This window comes from Paramisgurnus dabryanus, chromosome 18 (genome assembly GCF_030506205.2).
Source record: "Paramisgurnus dabryanus chromosome 18, PD_genome_1.1, whole genome shotgun sequence".
NCBI classification, from domain to species: Eukaryota; Metazoa; Chordata; class Actinopteri; order Cypriniformes; family Cobitidae; genus Paramisgurnus; species Paramisgurnus dabryanus.
The window spans coordinates 19,710,709-19,734,691 of NC_133354.1; the positions used below are offsets into that span (position 1 = coordinate 19,710,709).

General features: G+C 37.1%; 1 protein-coding gene across 1 annotated transcript; it reads left to right on the forward strand.

Annotated features, from left to right (window-relative positions):
* Positions 1–3,389: 3,389 nt before the first annotated feature.
* rnf145b (ring finger protein 145b) lies at positions 3,390–23,428 on the forward strand. The gene is made up of 11 exons (XM_065287226.1): positions 3,390–3,566; positions 4,300–4,517; positions 9,580–9,688; positions 10,736–10,827; positions 13,945–14,180; positions 15,881–16,056; positions 18,369–18,509; positions 19,013–19,195; positions 19,319–19,466; positions 19,797–20,153; positions 20,899–23,428. Exons 2-11 carry the CDS (start codon positions 4,334–4,336, stop codon positions 21,325–21,327), a joined length of 2,055 nt encoding a protein of 684 aa, XP_065143298.1. The 5' UTR covers positions 3,390–3,566; positions 4,300–4,333; the 3' UTR covers positions 21,328–23,428.
* Positions 23,429–23,983: the final 555 nt, after the last annotated feature.

Sequence of the window (23,983 nt, forward strand, 5' to 3'; positions counted from 1 at the left end):
CTATTTCATTGTTAAAAAACTTTAAGTTTTTAGAATGTTGATACTCTGTATTAGACTCCTCTGTATTCAGGAGAGAGTATTAGCGTAGTGTACGCACTTTTCTTAATGACGTATGACAAATGCGGAGGGCGGGGGCACAGAGCAGCAGCAGAGAAACCTGCGTACGCTGCGTAAAGCTCTGATCTTGTATACGGATCCGACTAAGATGGCGGCGCTACCGGAAGGTAGTTATTTTCTTTAATAAAGTTTTAAATATGGATATTTCTACAACAACACCGTGCGGATTACCCTCAAGAAGGCCTTTGTTTATCATCCTGGAGCCGTTTGGATTTATTTTGTGAAGGATGGATGCACTTTTTTTGGACTTGAAGGACGTGGACCCCGTAACTTCACATTTAATCAACTGAAAGATCTAAAACATTTTCTAAAATATCTGAAAATGTGTTTGTCTGAAAAACGATGGACATATGCAACTCGGACAGCTTGGGGGTGAGTAAATCATGGGTTTAATATCATTTTTGGCCGAACTATCCCTTTAAATAAGGGATTAGTTATCACAAAGGCGCTCTCTGTTTATATTTAAACAAAATTCAATTTTGCTGCCTATGAAGTGTGTCCGAATGCGTTTCTCGGAGCTGCCTTCATGCCTCCGAAGTCATTGCCTCATGAGGCAGTGATGCAACAAGTGAGCTGCCTAAGCTTTCGAACGCAGCCTGCTGATGCAGTGAAATACTTGGTGGTGATTGTTTACTTTTTTTCATCAACGGAGGCCAAAGTCACCTGCAATGGATTGTGCCCCCCCCTCCTCTTTCTGTCTGCACAGAGACATTCATGGGAACTAGGAGCAGTACAACAAGGGGGATTTCGACTTCGGCAATATTTTATGTTTTATAACAGGGAAATTACAATAAGCATACATTCTGAAGACAAATTTAATAACTTGAATTTTAAATTGTATGGTACTTCTTCCTTTTTCCAGAGTAATCTAAGACATAAAGTGAGATGAATACGTTTAGAAATTGAATGCAGGTCGGTTGGCTGCTGTAATGATTTAGCCTCTGTTCTCCCGGGCTCAACAGCGCCCCACATTTTCCCTATTGTAAATCGGTGGTGAAAAAGGAAATGCATTGGGCCCTAATAGAGAGACATAATTGATGGACCTCAAACAAAATTTGCCCTGACAGGAATTGTCATCTAAAAAGCAGGCCTTAAAAATTTTGCTACAGCCAAATGACCAATGGTAAGACATTCATTTACACAGATTTAAAGGGTTATGGGACATAAAGCGTTGATTGTCTGGTTGTACTAAATGGAATAAAGTGTTTTATTTCTCATGCTTACTTTTGGATGTGTATGACGCAGTAATTTCATAAATCTCTAGGGCTACATACTAAATTACATACAATAAAATGACAATGCTTGTCTAATCAAATTTATGTACTATATCACATCATATTTATAATATTTTATTAAAACCATATTAATTGTACCATCCCGCTTGGTGTCCATTTTTGGTTTGGGCCACTGCCTCTCAAAATGTCTGTGGCCCTGGTTGCGAGTTTTAAAACACAATAACGTTTAAATTTCTCAACTGATTTCAATAACATTTTCTGTGTGGAGTACATACATATTTAGTATACAGTTGCTTAAAATCATAATTGTTAAGAGTTAGAAAATTATTGTTTTATAAGGAATCATGATCTTATATGCTTAATTGTTTTGTATTGGTTTGGCTTGCGGAGGCATCCCTAATATTATATATCTTAATAAATTCTTCCCATTGTAACAATTGTGTATTTTTAACCGCAACTTTTAGCTTTCTTGTGCTTTCAGCAAAATCATGGCCTAGCGCCCTTGTATATTAAAGAACTACTATCAGAATACAATCCACCACGTAAACTGCGATCACAAAATTCTGGTCACTTAATTATTCCTAAAATATCAAAAGTGTCTAAAGGTGGTAGATCTTTTTCCTACTTGGCCCCTAAGCTCTGGAATGATTTACCAAATAATGTTTGAGTATCAGACACAGTCGATCAATTTAAATCTAAACTTAAGACATTCTTCTTTAACAAAGCATTCACATAAAATGTCCAGTAAATGTACTTTTCCCGCAGTAGTTATGAACAAAGCACTCACATTCCTCATATGGGTAATATACTATTGCCGCAATAGTTAGCCTGTCTGGAACCAAGCTGAATTAAACCACTATAATGTATGACACTTGCATTACATGCGAACGGCCCCTACGCTAATAGAACTCTGTTTTTGTCTCCCTGTCTCGTTCTCGACCCCGAGGACAATGAGACAAACAGACCCAGTTCCTGTGAAGGTCATCGCACCACTGATCTACTGGCTGTCCTTCAACGTGATGCCCAGCCGATGCGCGACCAACGACCACCGGCTGAACCAGTTTAATCCACTTACCCGCTTCCTATCCCTACCGTATCTATATATATAAATATATATTAATTTCTCCCAAGGGTTTTTGTCCTTCTAGGAGTTTTTCCCACCGGGTTTTCTCCTAGGGGGGGTTTTCGTCCCAGGGAGAGTCAGCCAACTTTGGCTTAACTTAGCACTTTACTGTAAACGTTACATTATTAATACGCTCGCTTGTACAGTTTAACCTTAGCCGCTATATTCTACTTCTTATATTATCTATTGATTTTCTTGGTTCTCCTCTACATCTACTCATGTAAAGCTGCTTTGCAACAATTAACAATTGTGAAAAGTGCTATATAAATAAAATTGAATTGAATAAATATTTATATGTATACAATTACTAACAACATATGGTTTATTTGACGGTTAATTTGAGAAAACCCCTTCTCTTCTTTCTGCTCCCTCCCAATGCCTCCTCATGTTTTTCTTTAGGAGACCTTCAATATGTCCACTAAGTTAGCTAACCAACTACAAAAAGTAAGTTTATAAAGAAAATGTAATATAGGCCTTACTCTAATACATGTTACAATATTATTAGAAAAAACATGCAAATATTACGTATCAACATTCATAGCAAGCTATCGATATAGCTATTAATATCTCTGCCTCCACTATCTATCAAGATATTATAATGATCAAACATTACCAGAAAATAGTTGTTCAGTCTTACTTGTAAAATGTTCTTGTTTTGAGGTGTGGGACGGTAGACCCAAACTGCACATGATGGAGGCATTTTTACCTTCAGCATATATATATGAGAGTAATAGAGAAGTTGCCACAACTAATATGGCGGCGCCGTTGACGTACGATTCAGCATTCACTCAGTTGCCGTTTCTCAATCGGAAGGCCGCATCCTCCGGAGGTCGTATATGCAGGCTGCGTACGTGTGTTCAGATGTGCGCCGTCTAGCGGCTGTGTTTCGCCGCTCAAACTCGCACATGCGCAGTTTAATCCTAAACGCAGTGTAATGGCTGCCTGGAGGAATAGGTGAATTTAGATGCTTCTGTTTATGTTTTAACAGCAACAAACCGTTAACGTCTACACGTCTGAGGTAAAATGGTTTACGTTCATCCAGAGATGCAGCTTAAGACGAAATATAACAGCGTGAAGTGAGCAAATAGCTGGTGAGTCGATTTACACGATTGTTATCGTCATCATCTTTTCGTTTATAAGTGAATAACAGACACAATTCAATTGCGCGAACTTACTGTTAGCTGAGAAGATACAATTAATAAGCTTCACAGATTTAAACAAGCATCATTGTTCAACAGTATTTTAAGACCTTAAAAGTTTAACGTTACCTTTACCATGAAGGAAAATCTTAAGTCAATCATTAAGTCATGTTTTCGCAGAGTTAACGTTACGTTTAAACCTTTATTTTGTACCTTCTCACTATAATTGTATGTATATTGGCTATAACTTATAAATATTTGATTGTTTTCTAGCATTTTAAATGAGTGAATGTTAATGTTGATGTTTCGGGGTTACTAGAGTTCAGACACGCGTGTATGGACCACATAAACGAATTCTGACCATGTTTCTAAGTAATAGTTTTTTTTCTTTGCATGGTACAATAGCACTGTCTGTTTTATATTTTATATTAGTTACACACCTAAGTCATATAAACATAAATGCTCTTGGCTGTAATCTATACAAGCACTCACATCCATTTCCTTAGGAATTTCAAGTATGATAATGTAGTTCATAGTTTCACTGGAGCTAAACATGTGTAAACTCCTCTTGTATTTCCGTCTGTCTGACTGTTATGACATGCTTTCACCTGTCAGATTTCACCATGTTTGTTATAAATAGTACACCTCTGTTATTTACTGTTTTATTCCTGTTCATCTTTCTCAGTTTAGCTTAAGGGTGATTCTAGGCCTTGCTGGTCATGGCGATGAAGGCCCGTTTGGAGGCAGTGCTTAATGTGGGTCTCCGGATTCCCAGTATTCTGCTACTGGAGGTGCTGTATCGCTGGGACGTCAGCTCTTTCTTCCAGAAAATCCAGAGAAGCAGTCTTAACAATAACCCCCTCTTCCAGTACAAGTACATTGCCCTCTACCTGCATTATGTCGGTAGGTCCAAGAATGTCCAAGCAATTTCTTCTCAAATTTTATACATTGCTACGCTACAAGATTTGAAAATCATGGTGCATCACACACTACAGGATATTATTAAGATTATAGTGTCAGAGGGAGCCCTTTAAATCACCTTGTGGGAAGCTAATGTAAAGATATGGAGATAGTGACACATTTATTATTATTTTTAATGTTTACTAGGGGAACCGATAAATGGCGATATACGTCAATAATATGTGGCCGATGAATTGCACAGCCGATATTATTCACGACTCGATCTGAAATCACTGTTAGTTTGAGTCGTTTATAACATGCATTTGAAAAAGCAACACTTGTCAAACATAATCATTATACATATTCTTTATTATCATGAAAATACCTGAAAAGGTTTGAAGAACAGCAATATAAATTAGAGCCTGACCGATATATCAGCAGGCCGGTATTAGGCATTTTTCAAACTATCAGTATCGGCATTCATAATGGCCGATAAATGAATATATATTTTTTTTAAATGGACGAAACAGCCTTCATTAGATTTCCAAAAAAAATTTCAAAGCGTTCCAAAGTGCAAGTTTTTGATAACAACATCTCCGTATAAAGACTGTCTTGTCTGCTCTGTAGATGGATGTGTATGTGCGCAGGCATGTAGTATTTATTTACAAAGTGCCATTACAATCTACTGGCATGGCACATGTAATACAGTGGATTTAGTTGTTTTTGTGGGTCTATGTTGTTTTTCACTACATCGTTGTTGTATAAACATAGCCTAAATTGAACTCATTGGGACGTTTTAGGAGAATGCTTTCATAGTTCCTTTCTTGGTCATAATGATGATGATGATGATATTTCACATGTTTTGGGTCTGCTTTGGCTGTCTGTACTCCAGGTGAGAAACCAAGTGGGTTCCACACGGTGTTTGCATCCTGGCTAAAGTGCTCTTGTAATGGGCCAGTGGAAATGCAGAGTCAGGAGTTAGGAAGACTTTTATGATTGGAACATTGGCTATTTGTAGTTAAAACTAATTAAACAATAAAACTGTAAGCTGTAGTTAAGCCCTATTCTAGGATCAAAGATTGCAAAGTGTACAAGATTAATATGGATTGGGGATTTTTCTCTTTATAGTGCAATGTCTTTGTTTTAATCTGCAAGTGTCAATGTCAGGCTTTGATAGGTATTGACATAATTGTACTGATTAGGTTATGCACATCTTTTGCATAGGATTTTTTTCTACTGGCCCAGTGGTTTCTAGCCTGGTAGAACCATCCTCTGCTATTTTGCTTCGCTTCATAGACAGAGTCTGGCTGGGCATAATTGACAATCGTTTTCCTTCTCATGGGAGGGGCTTGTCTGAAGTTTAAAATCATTGGTCTAAACGTAAGCCAATCACATAACGTTTGGATATGATGTGCGTTATGCGCCAGCTCAGCCGCATCAAATTTCTGCTGTAAAACACACGCATGATGTGAAAACAAACCCATCGAGCGAAATACCGAAGTTAACATGGCTATGAACGACTTCTGCAGATTATGTAAAGTAAATCGGGCCAGAGCTAGGTAAACACTATCCTTACGGTGTCTTTCCACTCACGTCTAAGTGGAGGAACGCCCCTCTCTCCTCTCAAACTCTTCCACCAGACGGCCATAACCATATGTAAATTAAATCTTCCTACCTTTTTTTCTGGTTAATCAGGAACGTCACCAAAGAATGTTTGCCCACGCGTCCTCCACCATTAACTGTGAACAATGAAATTTCCTTCCATGATATCTCGATTGTTGTGCACGTCAAGCTGTGCTGCACACAGTTTCTCGCTGACGATCGATAATAGTTGATAAATTAAACTTTTCCCAAAACTTGTCGGGAGTAGGGCAACAACATAATCTCCATTCAAAATGTTTAACAAACACTTTTCTTGTTCGGGATTAAGTTGGCAAGTGCCGGTTCTCCACAACAGAGCAAATAGCTTTCTGTGCCTCCATGTCCACTACAAACTACAACCGTACATTCGGCGCTTAGCGTCTACGTCACGACTCTCAGCCCGCCCTCTGTTTATTGATTCGCCGGTTGTTTTGAGACCTGAGGAAAACGGTTTGAATGGGAGGTATCTCAGACTGAGTACAGAAGCGTAATGAAATTTAGCGGAAGTACAAAGTCTGACGTAGTCAGGCTAAGTGGTTTCGATTTTATCAGATATAAATGTAGCGTATTAATATTGGTTTCGAGTCTTCTTTGATTTAGTTTGGCAGGGTCTCAAAACACATGCAAATTATAAACGTTCTTGACGGTGCCGCACTGGTCTGATCAGGCATTGCTTATGATGCCATTGGGCTATCCTTATTTTGAGACCTGGTTGATTTAGTAAAAAAATCAGTGTTTGCTAATTGTTCATGTCAACTTTATAAAAAATATTCAGTGTTTTCTGGGATAATTCAATGTCATTGGCAAGCCGTGTTTCTGATATCAAATCACTGTTTTGGTTGTGCAGTTTGAAAATCGTTCCTATTATGTAAATATATTGGTTCAACAGTAGGTGTGAGCAGATTGAGTGTTGATAGCTTTTGGCTGCACATGATGCTGGTTGTGTCCTAGTTTCATACCATTTCATACACCTGAGCATATTTTCAAGCAGTAATATTTGTTAATGTTATTGTAAAGGATTTTAGGAGTTCATAGCACACATTAGGGTTCGTGTAACACAACGATTATTAACACTGCCTTGTAATACTGCTTGGTTTATCAATTTATGCAGTTATTAGAATAAGGCTTGGTTTCACAGACAAGCTTACCTAGTGCTAAGACTAGGCCTTAGTTAAAATAAGTTATGTTTAAATGTTTATGCTTTCATTAACATTTATAAACACCAGTTATCATATTAATATCATATTTTAAGATATTATTTGTTGAATACAAAATAAAAAAGAAAATGCTAGTCTAGCTGTGAGATTTACTTGCACTACAATCTAGACACAGCTGCCCAGTGTGGCATGCTAATATAATATAGGATATTAGATTTCCTCCTATTGGTGAATGTGTTGTGTCTCAACAGATGACACAAACATCTGCAGCTTCCTTTTGAAATTAACAGAATATTAAAGGGCCTTGCTTAAAAGCACATTATTTTGCGTATTTGGTGTAATGCAATGTGTTTACGGGGTTTATGATTAAAAAACACATTATTTCCCACATACCGTACATCAGTGGTTTTCAAACTTTTTTAGGAGCGACCCTTATTTAAAAAAATAAAGATTATGCGACCCACACTCTACCTTTCCCTCACTCCATGAAGCAGGGCCGAAAGCCGTCAGAGTGGAGTGAGGCCAATGAAACCTGCACGTGCGCGTCTGTATGTGTATAACTTACCGAGTGAGGCACCAGACACAAATTCATGGACAGGCATTTCATTTTTTCAGGGGGGCACGATGAGATCAACATCACTGCAATGCATGATATCATAATTATGATAATGGACAACCGCTCAAAACCCACATTTAAATTGTCAGTAGGAAATTCTTACAGGCTGTGAATCAGAATAGCCAGAGTGTAGTTGCAACTTGCAAAGTTGAAATTGCTCCACTTTTTAGACCAAGCTTTTGTGCACATCCAGTCTGTACTCTACCATGTTCAGGAAACAAGTAAATGCGCAGCACACAATTAAACATTTGAGCTGTACTGTTCTGGAACAGTGTTGTAAATTAAACTTAACCATTGATTTCTCGTTTCCTCTGTTGGAAGGCCAAACAACTTTTTTTTACAGTTTTAATAAATGGACAGGCAACTTTACTGTGACATGAGTTGCCTTTTACATTTACAGCTTTTAGGCTAAATAAAGGACATTTTATGGCAATACAGATCTCATTGCCAGTGTCAGTGACTCTTTTTATGATCCTAAGGTTTATTGCTGGATATAAGTTTATAGGCCAGGGAGGATTTCTTCTTTGTACAAGTGCTCTATATGAAGTAAAGAGTTTCTCACATGAGACTGAAAGAAATATTAACTTTGCTGTAATATAATCATTCAGGGTTTTCTATAAGCGTAGTCATTTTATAATATAAAATTAAATAGCCTTGAAAAGTGCTTGATACATTTTTATGTAAAGAACATGCATGGTTTGATAATTTTGTAAATGCAATCTGGGCATAATTGTGTCATAAGCTAGGTACACACTTGCAGTCGGCTGCCAGGAAGAGTTTGAACTGCGATATTTCACTATTTATACGTTATCTGCATTTTCACAGAAGAGAAATATATCTGCAACTATTCCATTTCTGCAAGGGCTGTTGGTTGGGATTTTTTTTTTATCTTTTATGAGGTTTTGTGACAGATCAAATGCTTAGGTGTAACAGCTTTATTTTATATATGAATTAATTTTTTCAATTTAATAAAATTTTTCTAAAAACTACCTTAGTGTCACTATAGACCATTGTGCAAGATGTAAACAATACTGCTCCAGAAGCACTTCCTGTTTCAGTTTTTTAACAACACATAAACGTTGGGATGAAATACAACCAACAGAACATATAGAACTGAATCAAAAAGATAGACAAACACCTTTAAGATGTTTTCTTTATGTAAAAATAATGTGTTGTTTACATCTTGCAAATGGTCGATTTTTGTCACATTTTGACTCAAAATACTGAAAGACTTTGACTGTTACCATCATAAGCTTGATTTTATGTGACATTTTGCCCTTAATTAAAGTGTATTTTTGTTGGTTTGATGTTGTAAATGTTCCAATTTGGGACAGAGATTGTGCCATTTTTAAAGAGTTTAATAAAATGTTCAGGTTATATATTTTGGTTGCATTTGTAAATAAAAATTTAACTGCTTAACTAGACATGATATATACAAATATAGATAAATTAATCAAAACGGATCTAATTGTAATCGTATCGAAGAAGCGTTTGGTGTATCGGCAAAAATCGCATAGCTGGCAGAGAAAATCTATATTGTATCGCATCGTAATGAAGTGTCCGATTTACACCCTTAGCTCTCAGTCTCCTTCTCTGTTTTTCTCACTTTATCTTTTTGTCTCACTCTTCTCTCTCACTTTTTTTTCATCAGGTTATATCCTCAGTTTGGTGTTGTTGACGCTGCCTCGACAGCATCTAGTGAAGCTCTACCTCTATGTGGTCACAGCTCTCTTGCTCTTCGCTGGACATCAGGTCTCCAGGTCTGTGCTCACACCACCCAATGTTGCTTCGAATGCACAAAATTATAGGGCTGCATAACAATTATTCTCGATTAATCATTTGTAGAATATTTTTTTTGTTTACATCCTTTTTTTGTGTACTCTGTATAATAATTATGTATATACACACGCGCATGTATATATTTAAGAAATGTTTACATATACATTTGTACGTTTATATTATATATAAATATATTTTTCTTGAAGTTATACATGCATGTATACATAATTATTATATACAGTACACAAACATATATAATGTAAACAAAAACTTTTATTCTGCAAACGATTAATCGCAATTAATCATTATGCAGCCCTACTATCTTGAACAATTAAAATACAAATGACAAATGAATGAATACACAGTTGTTCCTTTCAGAAACTACAGTGTAGACCTAAAAGAAACATATAACCATGCCACATTGAAAATGTGACTTAAAATTTCATGTAAACCTAGAAAAAAGTTGAGCATTAATACTTTACCATTACATGATATATGGTAATAAACAGTGCTCATTTACTTTACATGGGTTTATTGTGAAATCTAGTTGCAGTGTTACTTAAGTTGCCATTAAAGGGATAGTTGAGTCAAAAAATGATAATTTTGTCATCATTTACCCACCCTCATGTTTTTGTAAACCTGTATGAGTTTCTTTAGTCTGTTGATCACAAGAGAAAATGAAACACGAAAGAAGATATTTTGATAAATTATGGTAGTGGTAAGCACACAGTTGAAGGTACCTGTTGACTTTCATAGTATTTGTTTTTCCTACTATGGAAGTCAGTGTGCAGTGTCACCACCATCTGTGTGCTTACCATCATTTATCAAAATATTTTCTTTCATGTTCAACAGAAGAAGCTCATATAGGCTCAGAACAGCATGGTGGTGAGTAAATGATGACAGATGTTAAATTTTTTTTGGGTGAGCTATCCCTTTATTGCAGCTGTCGGTAGTTTTGCAGACATTGCCTGACTTATATGTGCTTATAAAAATCTAAATGTGCTCATCGGCTGAATGGCTTTCTGTAGGGATTATGTACGCGGTGAGCTGGAGTCAGGCTATGAAGGACCCCTCTACCTGGAGCCGCTCTCTATGAACCGCTTTACCACTGCACTCATTGGTACGTCCTATGTCATCAACTTCAAAACATTTTCATTTTTTAACTGCTGCATTTGTTCTTGAAGCAAATAGAAAGGACTTTATCATAGCTAGTTTTGTGTTACTGTACTTCTGTTTTCACTAGGGCTGTGTGATTAGTCAAAATCAAATTGCATTTGCGATTTGTAATGTTGCGATTAGCCAATTGTGAAAGGCTGTGATATGTGCGACTCTGTGCCAGAGCAAAAGCGTGAGAAAACTGAGTAAATACAAAAATACACACACACACACACACACACACACACACACACACGTTCTGTCTTTTTATAAGTAAGACATCATTCACACATTAGTACAAAAATACCGGTAAACTCAGAGCGGAAGTTTCCTCTAAAACACCACGCTGTGAGATTGGTGTGTAAACAATAGTGGGTTATACGTTTGTTGTTTCTACTTTTTTGGCAAACACTTGACAGTCATGCACAATTGCTCTTTACAATCACTGTTGTGTAAGATAACTTGCCTTGCTTATTTACTGAATGTAGAAGGCAGAAGGGAACATACACCTGTAGCAGTGTGTTGTTGAGGTATAAAGATAATATGGTGATTGTCCTGAAAGTCATTGTCAAAAATTTGTATTATGATAATTAATATGGGTAAATTTGACCCCCTTTATGCATTCTAGGGTGGAAACACACTGAAATTCCATCAAACTGGTTTGCTAATTTTACTTGGATGAAATAACATGACGCGTTTAACGCATTTCCTACTTTTTAAAATTAAATCGCAATTAGATATCTTTTCCAAATCGCACAGCCCTAGTTCCCACCCTGGGTGGATAAAGGACCTGACAACTAAAGTATAGCACAGAAACTAAAAGTGGACAAACCAGAATCTCGGTGTGCTCAGTTTACTAATGAATAGATAGTCCCTGAATACCTCCAGTTTTCCTAATGAGGCATTTAGGAATGAAATGATGCAACCAGCCGCTATTAAAAAAATCAGAGGGAACAATTGCGGTTCTTACTCGTGTAAACACTCGCGTACTGTGATAGTTAATTGTTCATGATATCATGAAATCTGAGATGGTGTAACCTGGTCTTATTTTATCAGTGAAGGTGCCATAGGTTATGTAGTAAGGGAAGTGTATCTGGACTGCATTTGGAAATGTTTTTCATGCTGAGAGGAAGTAAATAGACGTCACAAAAACCGAACTTCTGTAATGTGATGTTGAAAGAACAAAAGAACATATTTCAGTAAACAAAACAAACACTTTAAATGTTATATTACCGTATTTTAAAGTCAAAAGTCTTTTTAAATCAGATATTTTCATTAGTAAGGCCATGTCCACATGTGATGGATAGATGTCACAGCGGCTTGAGTCTGTCCGCACTGAAAGCTTAAACATTGTTGGAGGGTTCACAGCTCTGCATTAATAATAAAATGGGGCGTCCTTTATCTGATGCTAAAAATGCTAAAAAGGACCACATTTTCTGACCTTTGATATATCAAGTGACATGTCATGCAGCATGTTGACCTACATAGACTACACAAGCTCTGTACTTGTGCCAATGCCACAATTTTATTATAACATAGTCTCTAAATCACTATAATCCCTCTGTATTGTGAGGGATTTTTTTATGAAGCATCATTCTGTGACCATGGATGACAGGGTCACTGGTCCTTTAAAGGCACAATATGTAGGATTTTTACCAATAGAGGTCGCTTTTAAAATCACAACAAAAAAGCCAGCTTAAAGGCGCTCTAAGAGAATCTGTGTGATGTCAATTTTTGTTGACGTTCAAAGTGTTTTCAAACAAAACAGAGCGTAGCTAACTCCTCCCCTCCCTTCCGTGCTTTCTGAAGGAGTCATGAACGCGCCCAACCCCCCTCCCAAATCCTTCCTGTCGTTTATTGGTTGGAACACTTTATGTTTCGTGGTGGTAGGTTTGACCACTTTGTTTTTGATGCAGTTTGCGAAGCCTGGGCTGTCTACAGAGTCAGCGTTTTTTACAGTGTGTTCAGACTACAGGCAGCTAGCAGATAGTGATGAGATGTTTACTGTATGAAACAAGAAATGTTTTATGGCCTAAAACGCGTGAATTCGCTTAGAGCACCTTTAATGACGTTATGAATAGGGTTGGTTATTGTTTTAATTTTAGCAATCTGGATCTTATCGATTCTCTGTTCCGATTTTTTGGAGAGAAGAAAAGGGAAACCTTGACTACTGTCAGCCTTGAGATCGCCGATCAACGTTGGTATCTGGGGGAGAGGTAAAAAAACTGTCAGGGAGTTCGAGATGTGGCATTAAAAGTGTTAAAAGAAGTCTGAGCTGCGCGCATTACAAGCTCTCTCACGAAAGGAGAAGCCCTCTTATGCGAGGAAAAGCATGCAATGTGTGTTAGTGTTGCAAGTGCAGGCTATGGGGGAATGTTAATGTGAAACTTATAATAATAATACTAATAATAATAATAATTATTATTATTATTATATAAATGTTTTCCTGACATTTGTTCGACTTCATGCGGAGCTGCATTCCTTCTTTTTTGTCCCTGGCAAATCACATGCCTGGTGACGGTGAGGAAATTTTCCCACAGGCAATCATTGCGTCAGTGTCCTGAAAACCCTACCGGCGTTTATTTTCTGATAACAACCAACTGACTTTTTAAAATTCTTTATTTACAGATATATGCTGGTTTAGGGATACAAGAATGAGAATGACTGTTGGAGAATTAACTGCTAAGCAGAATTCAGTTGGAGTGTCACTTAATATTCAGAAAAATATGTAAATTTTTATTCATTTGAATATCAAAAGACACTTCAGGATACAACAGTGTTTGCTCAAGTAAAATGATCTTTTTATATATAACTACAAGTAACTTCCCTGTTAACAGTGATGAGTATTAAACGATCCAATCTATGGGACATTTTTACCTTTTAGAGTCAGTACTGCAATGTTTGTGTATTTAGGCTAGTTACTTATTGTGTCTGCTGTTTGCTATGTCAACTCACAAAACAGGTCACATTGTGAAAACCCTTCTGGATACAGTATAATGAAAGTCTTAAAAAAGCTTTGGGTGTGTTGGTGCTTTGTATTTTGTTCAGTGTGCATGTTCAATAAAGTTATTCTCTCCCTCAGGTCAGCTTGTGGTGTGTACGCTGTGTTCATGTGTCATGCAGACAAAGCAGATCTGGTTGTTTTCGGCACACCTGCTCCCCCTAGTGGCCAGACTTTGCCTCGTGCCCCTGGAGACCATCGTCTTCATCAATCGATTTGCTATGATCTTCACTGGTCTGGAGGTGCTGTACTTTCTGGCCTCCAACCTGCTGGTGCCATACAATCTGGCCAAAACTGCTTACAGAGAGCTGGTGCAGGTATGACTTTCCGCTATAAATGTAATAAATGTAAATGGGAATCTTGAAAAATCTATTTGTGGTGGCCATTGTTGATTCTGTGGCGGTGCGTCACGAGTAAATACATTTATGGGGAAAACTGCTGCATATTTTGCGCACGGATATCTGTAATTTATGCTGCGAAATTGTGCCGTATTTGAAAATATGCGGACTTTGGCTGATTATGCGTTAAATTATGCGATCGCATAATCACGTTTTTCTGGAGGGACTGCTCGGATGCAAAACCCGCTTAGTGCATCTGACATGTTTTTTTGTAAATGAGAATTTTAATCAGACTCTTAACTCTTTTCCCTCAGCATTTAAAAAAAAAGATTGCCAGCCAGCACAAGCATTTTTTGATTTTTCACAAAAGTTTAATGCATCTAATTATGTAAGTAATTAACAATTAAACAAAATTGTGAAAGAAACTTTTTTTTTCTAAAAGTTTGTGTTATTTTCTACTCTTGTGACTTCTGCAAAATAGGTGATTCTCACGAAATCTAGACTTAGAAGGTGTCCAGCATCAGATTTTTTTAAAAAGCCCTTGAAGCCAATTTTTTTTTGCACATATAAGATTTAGGTCTGAACTTACTATAACCATTATTTTTAGAGGATTTAAAAAATATTTCCTATAGAATTATTTAAATTTTTAGATTATCATTATCAAAAATTATCATTACCGCAACATGATATTACATTAAATATTTGCATTTACAAACTCATGTTTCGGTAATGAGAACTAAAAAGTTGTCTAGGTACTATGACAAACAAAACTTTAACTTTTATCTGGAGAGAAAAAATAAGAACTGCTTACCTGGTAGTCATCTTTAGTGTCACAGTCAATTATGTCCCTTCCAACTAATTTTTTTTTTAAATGTTAGTTCCTTGAGGGCTTAAACAATGATTGAAAATTGTTGCGGTGGATGAGAAAATTGGTCTTGGACACATTTATATTCCTTATTATTGTCTCTACATTTACCAATGATCACCAAACACCACGTTTCTTTACTGTAAATGTTTATAGTATAACATGCACTGAAGCTTTTTATTTTTTAGATTTTTTTATTATAAATATGTCCATGTCAAAAAATCCAGTCATGGACACGTTGTGGTAATGAAAATTTCCCCCTTAAATGCGGAAAAAAACTAAATTGGTTTGTATGATGTCATTTGAAATCATGTTCAAAATAGTACATGAAGAGATGTTTGTAACTGTATGCCTGTTATTTTGATAGCATTCACTTTTTTTATCAAACGTTTCATGACACCTCATAAGTCTAATTTCGCGAGAATCACCCAAATGCAATAGTGTTAAGACCCAAGTAGCACAGAATTAAGTAAATATTTTTCTTTTACCAAATAAAAAATTGCAAAGCTATTTAAACACAGCACATCAGCTTTATAAGCCACTTATTAACTTATTTTATTTAACCAGTGTTGCTGTAATGGGCTGGTTAGGATGCTCAAAAAAATGGTTTTGCATTGTTTTGATGGATTGTAGCAGTTTTCACACTCGGGGAAATCAATCCAGCTTGCATATAAATAAATAAATATATCAGCAGATTTGCACATATTTTGTCTGAGCTTTTTCAAAGACTTATTGTAATGGCAGATGCACAGTGCTGAAAACATGAACTCTCTGTATGACATCAGCTGATTTCTCTGTCTGTTGTGTTGTGCAGGTGGTGGAGGTGTATGGTTTGCTGGCTCTAGGCATGTCTCTGTGGAATCAGCTGGTTCTGCCTGTACTCTTTATGTGCTTCTGGCTGGTGCTGTTCGCTTTGCAGATCTACACCTATTTCAGCACGCGTGACCAGCCGCCCTCCCGCGAGAGGCTGATCTTCCTCTTTCTTACTAGGTTAGTTCTCACACAGATCACAGGCCTATAGATTTATTGTTAATGTTATTAAACTCCTCATTTTTGTGGGACTGGGTTGGTAAAGTTTGTGTCTGGTCACTTAAGTAAAACAGATGAAAACTAAAGCAGCAGATAGTTTAACTATGTGAAGGAAGACTTTGGCTCCGTTCCAAAAGAACTAACAACCAAAACCTTTCTAAGAGTAGCACATGATGCATGACTTGTTCATCACAAGTTTTAAGTTCACAGGCAGTTATAGTGCCATTCTAGTAGTGTGTTAAACTTTGAGCCACACCCTGACTAGTCACAGCAGATACGTCAGATTTTATTGTGTGTGTGGATATGTCTGTAATGACGTGTTAAATACGACACAATTGTGTGGTGGCCATTGTATGTTCAACAAAGAAAAAAAGAAAATTCTGTCTTCATTTACTTACCCTCAAGTTGTTCCACACCTGTATACATTTCTTTGTTCTGCTGAACACAAATGAAGATATTTTGAAAAATGCTAATTAATTATTTTTCCTATTATGGAAGTCAATGGTGCCCCAGATATACTTGGTTACAACATTCTTTTAAATATCTTCCTTTGTGTTCAGCAGTACAAAGAAATGTATACAGGTGTAAAACAACTTGAGGGTGAGTAAATGATAACATAGTTTAAATTTTTCAGTGAACTATCCCTTTATCTAAAGTGAATATATACAGTTAGTTTTAATAAATTAAAAATTGTAAGCATTAGTTAAGTCTTCAGTGAGCAGTGCTATGTATGTTCCACATTAAAATTACCATTAATAGAGTTGCTGGCCATAAATAGAGTCTAAGATTAGACATTTATAAGGTTTCATTTAGCTTAGGAGATGAGAAACTAACTGCCTATGTAGACTGCAGTGATACGTGGGTTGATCCAAAATGAGCGTGCGCCTGCGGTTACCCATAGTTACGAGTCATCCAAAAATATTTTTAATTATATTCGGGTCGCAGTCGGTCGAATCGTTTGAAATAAAGATGCCAATTAAACCATTGTAATTTATATAGTACCAGACACCCCCCGCACCCCTAGTTCTTATGTCTATGGCCCAGTGACGCTACGATATGCATTAGGCCAGGAAGCGGGTCGGGTACTATATATATATATATAAAGTCCCCCTGTAGCATATGTTTAAGTTTTTCCTGTGACAGTAATTTCATCATTTATTCAAAACAGCTTGAATGTAACTCCACACCATTGCCTCATTTAGTATATGCAGAACTATCAATGTGTGAGTAAAGCTAGGGCTACACCGAAAGTAAAAAAAATCTGTAAAAAATAATAATCCACAATTATGATGAAAAAAAATCTGAGTTTTTCAATTAAGATTAACTTCACAAACAACTCAAGTCTCCACTGAGAACACAGGAAATTGGGTTCAATGGTATTTCATGCATTCTGACTTATTAACACTGTTTAAGAGTTGGATTCCTCATGCTAAACGTAGGCAAAGTTTCAAAAAAACAGGTGGACGTATGACAAGAGTATTTCTGTGCCAAATGCACTTCGCAGTGTTCGTACAAGTTTTGGAAAGTTTTTTCGAACATGAGTACTTCTTACATAGCATGGGTAAACCTTGGGTATCATTTTCTTTTATGGGCACTTCCCCTCCGAAAAAACATGACATGGGTGTCAATCAGCGGGAGAGCGAGAACCGAGGACGATAAAAGTGACAGGCATCACTTCACGCGACAGCTTTGTTTTATATCAAGACTCAACAATGACACGAAAGAAGTGTGTTTTTGGATGTATGAAGAAGTAAGACAGCCTTATGAAAACAATGGATATAGTTTGTTTATCCAGAGTAGCAGCGTGTGTTTAATGCGGAGTTTTGATTAAAAGTCCCAGCCGGGTCATGAGTTGTAGGCGGTAAGTAAGACTTCGGTGTTATGTTGGAAATTGACACGTAAGTGCATATAATGTAAATGACATGAACGTGTACTGAAGTTATCCAGTGTTGTATCCTGTGCTGCTTGGCCCCTCGTGACTCCTCCCGACCGAATGTTTCTGTGTATTTCCGAAAAGAATCGCTAGAGCTGATCTGTCTTTTATAAATCTGATAAAACTAAAGACTCTTTGAATATATGAAGGATGTAATACTACTCAGTTATAGGAGTTTTAAAGCATATTAAAAACACCACATAGACATAGAAACAACAATATAACTTGATTTTAACCACAGGGGGAATTTAAGTGTTTGTAAAAGTAGATGTAAAGGTGCAGCGCTGCATAGCATAGTATAGTAACTGAAAAAATGAGATGTTTTGTGTGTTTTTTGCAGTATGGCGGAGTGCTGTAGTACACCATACTCTCTGCTGGGTCTGGTTTTCACTGTATCTTTTGTGGCGCTGGGCGTCCTTACCCTCTGCAAGTTCTACCTACAGGGCTACAGAGCTTTTATGAATGACAATACCATGCACAGGTGAGATCAATATATTAGAAATTGTTGAAATAGATAACTTGGATCAAATAATGAGTAGCACTTTACAATTGATAAAATGTTGTATATGTTAAAATTAGTAAATGCATTAGCTAACATGAACTAACAATGAGCAATATATGGTTTGTGAGCATGTTGATGCCAATACAGTTATTCATGTTAGTTCAATGTGCACTTACTAAGGTTAACAGTTACAACTTTTGATTTTAAAAATGTATTAGTAAATGCTGAACTAAAAACAAACTAAGATAAATAGTGCTGTAGAAGTATTGTTCATTGTTAGTTCATGTTATCTAAAGCATTAACTAATGTTAACAAATACAACTTTAATTGTAAAGTGATATTTTATTCTAAAATGTGGAAGTAAATAAATAATACAAAATAAACATGTGACTATTAACTTTTGAAGGAGAGTGTGTAATCTTTAAGTTCTGTTGTTTTAGTGTTTGTAGAAGATATACTTAAATTGGCTTTTTCATTTCCAGGGGCATGACTGAGGGCATTACACTTTTGATCTTGGCTGTTCAGACTGGTCTCATTGAGCTGCAGGTCATTCACAGAGCCTTCCTTCTCAGCATCATCCTCTTCATCGTGGTGGCTTCCATTCTGCAGTCAATGCTGGAGATTGCTGACCCCATAGTTCTGGCTTTGGGGGCATCCAGAGACAAGTAAGACCCCTCGCCGGGCACTCCTGCAGCATTTACATCGCAATGAAAAGTATATCATGTGGAAAAGGAAACTTTTCTGCTGACTTGTAGTGTAAACCTTTCTGCATGTCTTTGTTCCTTCAGGAGCCTGTGGAAACACTTCAGAGCTGTGAGTCTGTGTCTGTTCCTGCTGGTCTTCCCCGCTTATATGGCTTACATGATCTGTCAGTTCTTCCGCATGGACTTCTGGCTGCTCATAATCATCTCCTCCAGCATCCTCACCTCACTTCAGGTAGACACTTAAACGAAACAGATAGAAACTGTGGCCGTGTCATGTTTGGTTTACAGATACAGGGGCACAACATCAATTTATTTGATGGTTTGAAGTGCATTTGCATTTTAAGTCATGTGTTTTAGAAACCTGATAATTTACTCACCCCATGTCATCCAAGGTGTTTATTTCTTTCTTTGTTTTTACAAATATAATGTAGGACCTAGACTCATAATTCCTCAGCAAACATTTATCTTGGACACCTTTAGCTTTAAAACAAGAGGAGATATTTATTAAGAAGTCAGATAAGATACATTTTAGTATTATTTACTTTCCGGTATATTGTTTCAGGTTCTTGGCACGCTTCTCATCTACGTGCTCTTCATGGTGGAGGAGTTTCGTAAAACTCCAGTTGAAAACATGGATGAAGTTATCTACTGTGTCAACGGGACCTATCGACTTCTGGAGTTTCTGGTGGCAGTATGTGTGGTGGCCTATGGCGTTTCAGAAACCCTGTTTGGGGAATGGACTGTAATGGGCTCCACCATCATCCTGGTTCACTCTTATTATAACGTGTGGCTAAGAGCACAACTGGGCTGGCAGAGCTTCCTGTTGCGCAGAGATGCAGTCCACAAGATCCAAAACATGCCCACAGCTTCAGCATTACAACTACAGCAGCATAATGATATCTGCTCCATCTGCTTTCAGGTAATAAATTATTTAAGTCAGGGTTCCCACGGGTCCTTGAAATCCTTGAAAGTTTGTGAATCTGCGGAAAAAAAATTCAAGGCCCTGGAAAGTTTTTGAAAATATACATACATATATATACAGGTCATTGAAAGTGCTTGAATCTAGTTTATGCAAGAAGTTTGCTGGAAAAATCCATATTATTTCCTGTGTAGTGTAGGATAATATCATAAAAATTCTAGACTTAAGCACACGTGCTAAACTGTTCGCTTTAAATGCTAATATCGTCTGTATGCGAATGTTGATTCATACCAAAATGCTTTTTTGCATAGTTGTGTTTGACACATGAAAACGTCTCGGGTTACGTATGTAATGTTGTTCCCTGAGAAGGGAACGAGACGCTGCGTCTCCCTTGCCATACGTCCTGCGTCCCTGTAAGTTAACAGTGTTTTTGGTAATATTTCAGATAGCGATATACTTCCTGGCTCCCGTGTCACCCTGTCTTTTTTGTTAAGCCTAACCATTGGTTGAATTTGATATAAACATCCAGACTCACTCCCCAAAGTGTCACTACAGTGACGCAGCGCAAGTTCCCTCGAAAGGAAACTGTAACAATGTATCTTTAAAGATAACACAATGTAACCTTGCTCTCACTTGAAATGTGTCCCCAAATTGCCTTTTGAGGAATACAACTCTTTTACTGTTCGTAAATCAATATGCAATCTTCATACCTCTTAACATTTTCACATCCCTTCTTCAACTGTAGGATATGAAGTTTGCTGTCATCACACCCTGCAACCACTTCTTCCACGCCACCTGTCTGAAGAAGTGGCTATACGTACAGGAGACCTGTCCGCTCTGTCACGGCCAGCTCAAAAACCAGCTACAGGCACCCAGCGCTCCGGGTGCGGCAACGCAAGACGCTGCACCAGCCAATCAAAACCCAGCACGGGAGGCGGAGCAGGGCGAACCACAGGCAGAGCTGATGAACAAAGAGGAGAGCACATCAGCGAAAATCGCTTCAGCTGAGCCAGACACTGAAAATAACTCAACTGAGAGTTTGCAATCCCCATCCAAAGATTGTGATGCATCTTCAGGAAAAGAGAGCAGCACGGGTCCATCTGGTGATCTGGATGGCGAGGCTTCATGGTCTACGTCAGCTCGTCTACGTCATGAGCAAAGCGCAGCGCTGTAATAGTTAGGTCACACCGTACACCTTCAAATTGCTAACAGCGAGGACTACTATTAGTAGATGGTTAAAAGGTTAGTTCAGTATAATTCTGACGCCTTGTTTGACACGTCTCTCCAGGAGATTAAAGCAGAAAGGGTTCTTTTTTGAGCTTTAAACAGTCATTATCCTCTCAACCATAGCCCTCAAGCACTGTTCGTACTTCTGCATATTAAATACTAATATGCGGATGCTTTGTGACATCACTGATTTGGCGCACCATTTGAATGTATGGTATTTGAGAGTTAAGTTGGAAAGAAGTCTCAGAAAATAACTTAATACGAGTCTTAAAGACAGCTTTAGTGTTAACATTTTTTGGAGCTCAAAATGATCCTCGTTCGCTAAACAACCTAACGGATGCATCAAATTTGATCGTATTTTGTATGATCTGTTTACATTGTTGCAGGTCGAGACATTTCATTATCATTGGTCAAAAATCATTTCATGCGTCCAACCAAAGCATGAACTTCACCCTGATGGAGATAATATAATATTCATGCTTCATAAGCAATCCTATGTACATGATCTATTTAGTTTGTTGGAAATAAGAAATGCGCATACTTAAAATGGTACCTGTCCCTTTAAATAAGCTACCGGAGAGACCCCCCTTATATAAGTGAAATTGAGAAATGTTATTTAAAGTGCCATTCATTTTGTTTTATCACAGTGAGCTTCCTTTTATTACCCCGAATTTTAAAAGGATGTTTGACACCAGGCTTTCTCATCCTACATATTTTTGTCACGTGTCAAAAATCATGTTAAAGTTGTCATAGCGTGAACTTGTCAGTTTGGCAGTTTGCTTGGTTCTTAGAAGTGAACCTCTTCACAAGCATATTGCAGACTGTTTAGACTAAATCTATTTTCTGGTTTTAACAGATGAATATTTAGTAATTAGACAATCAAATACAAGCATTTTAAGATGGATGCTACATTTAAAGGGGTAGTTCACCCAAAAATGAAAATTTTTAAAAAAAACATTTACTCACTCTTATGTATTACAAACCTGTATATATTTATTTATTCTGATGATCACAAGAGAAGATTAAATTCCATAGTATACTTTATTTCCTACTATGGAAGTGAATGGGGCTCGTGATTGGGTACAAACATTCCTTTAAAAATATCTTCTCTTGTGTTCATCAGAATAAAGACATTTATAGAGGTTTGTAACAAAATGAGGGTGAATAAATGATGAGAAAATTGTATTTTTCGGTGAACTGTCCCTTTAAGATCGTTTTATTAAACTACATTGTTTCTTTCAGCATAAAGCTTACAGGTTGAATCTCACCAAAAACACGTCGAGGTTATATTTCAACCCAAAATTAAATAAAAATTTGTATTGTGAGATTTTTCTTGACAATTAATCACACCCAATTACTGCAATTCATTGGCTTTTGAAATTTAAATCATGCGGCATTAATATGATTTTAATATTATGTGCTTTAAATGTCAACACTCTTTGAAGCAAAAGTATTTTTTATTTCGGGGTGAAATTTTTCTAGCAGTTTCTGAAATGTTTATGGGATTGAAATTTAAGCATTGCTGTTGACTAAAACCGACATTGAAAGCAGACGTACTTTCACCATCATTTTCTTAGCTGTCACTCCATTTCGTTTGCCAGAGATGTCATGCCATGCTATGTGTTTGCACTAATATTTATAGTGAATAATAGTGTATACTCTGTTTTTTTCCTTGTTGGGCAACAAATGCTCTACAAATGATGAGCAAATGAAGTACGGCTCAATGTTAATGTTTGTACATATACAGGCAAATATATTCCTTTGTATATTCATGTTTTTGATATGCCATACAGTGTTAAAGCAGCAGTGAACCTTATGAAGTGTCTGTGATCGTGTGAACACTGGGATAAGTGGGATTGATCTAAGGACACAGAGTGTGTTTGTGCTGATCTTCCTTTAAGTGACTTATTTTAAAATGGCACGTTGTGTGGATGAATACATTCAATGTATGAGCAGACATAAATGCCATTTGAAAAGCAGCTCTGTACTTGATGATTTTTGCACAATTTTCTTGAAAGTAAATAAAATGGCAATGCAGCTAGAACAGACTCGAGAGTGTTTTCTTGTTTTTAGCGATCAGGGTTGTAGAGATTTTGCAGCTTACTGATACAATAAGATGTTTTAAAAGGTCAGTTTCATTAATTATGATTCCTCTTTTTAAGGGGACATTTTACGAGATTTAAAATAAGTCTTTGGTATCCCCAGAGTGTGAATGTGAAGTTTTAGCTCAAAATATCATATAAAATGTATCCTTTAAAATACAAATGAGTTGATTTCTGCACTAAATAGCAGTGCAGTTTAAAGTGCGGTATTATCCCCTTCTGACATCACAAGGGGAGCCAAATTTCAATGACTTATTTTTTCACATGCTTGCAGAGAATGCACTAGGGACCAAATTATAGCACTTCAACATGGGAAATGTCTGATTTTCATATAAGTCTCCTTTAAAGGCGGGTTGCATGATTTTGAAAAACACTTTGGAAAATGGAATCGGGCAGAGACCCAAAAACACACTTGTACCCAATTAGCAGTAAGGGGGCATCTCTACTAACCAACATCATTGCCTGGGTTGCATATGTGTTGGGCGGGTCTATCAAAAGAAG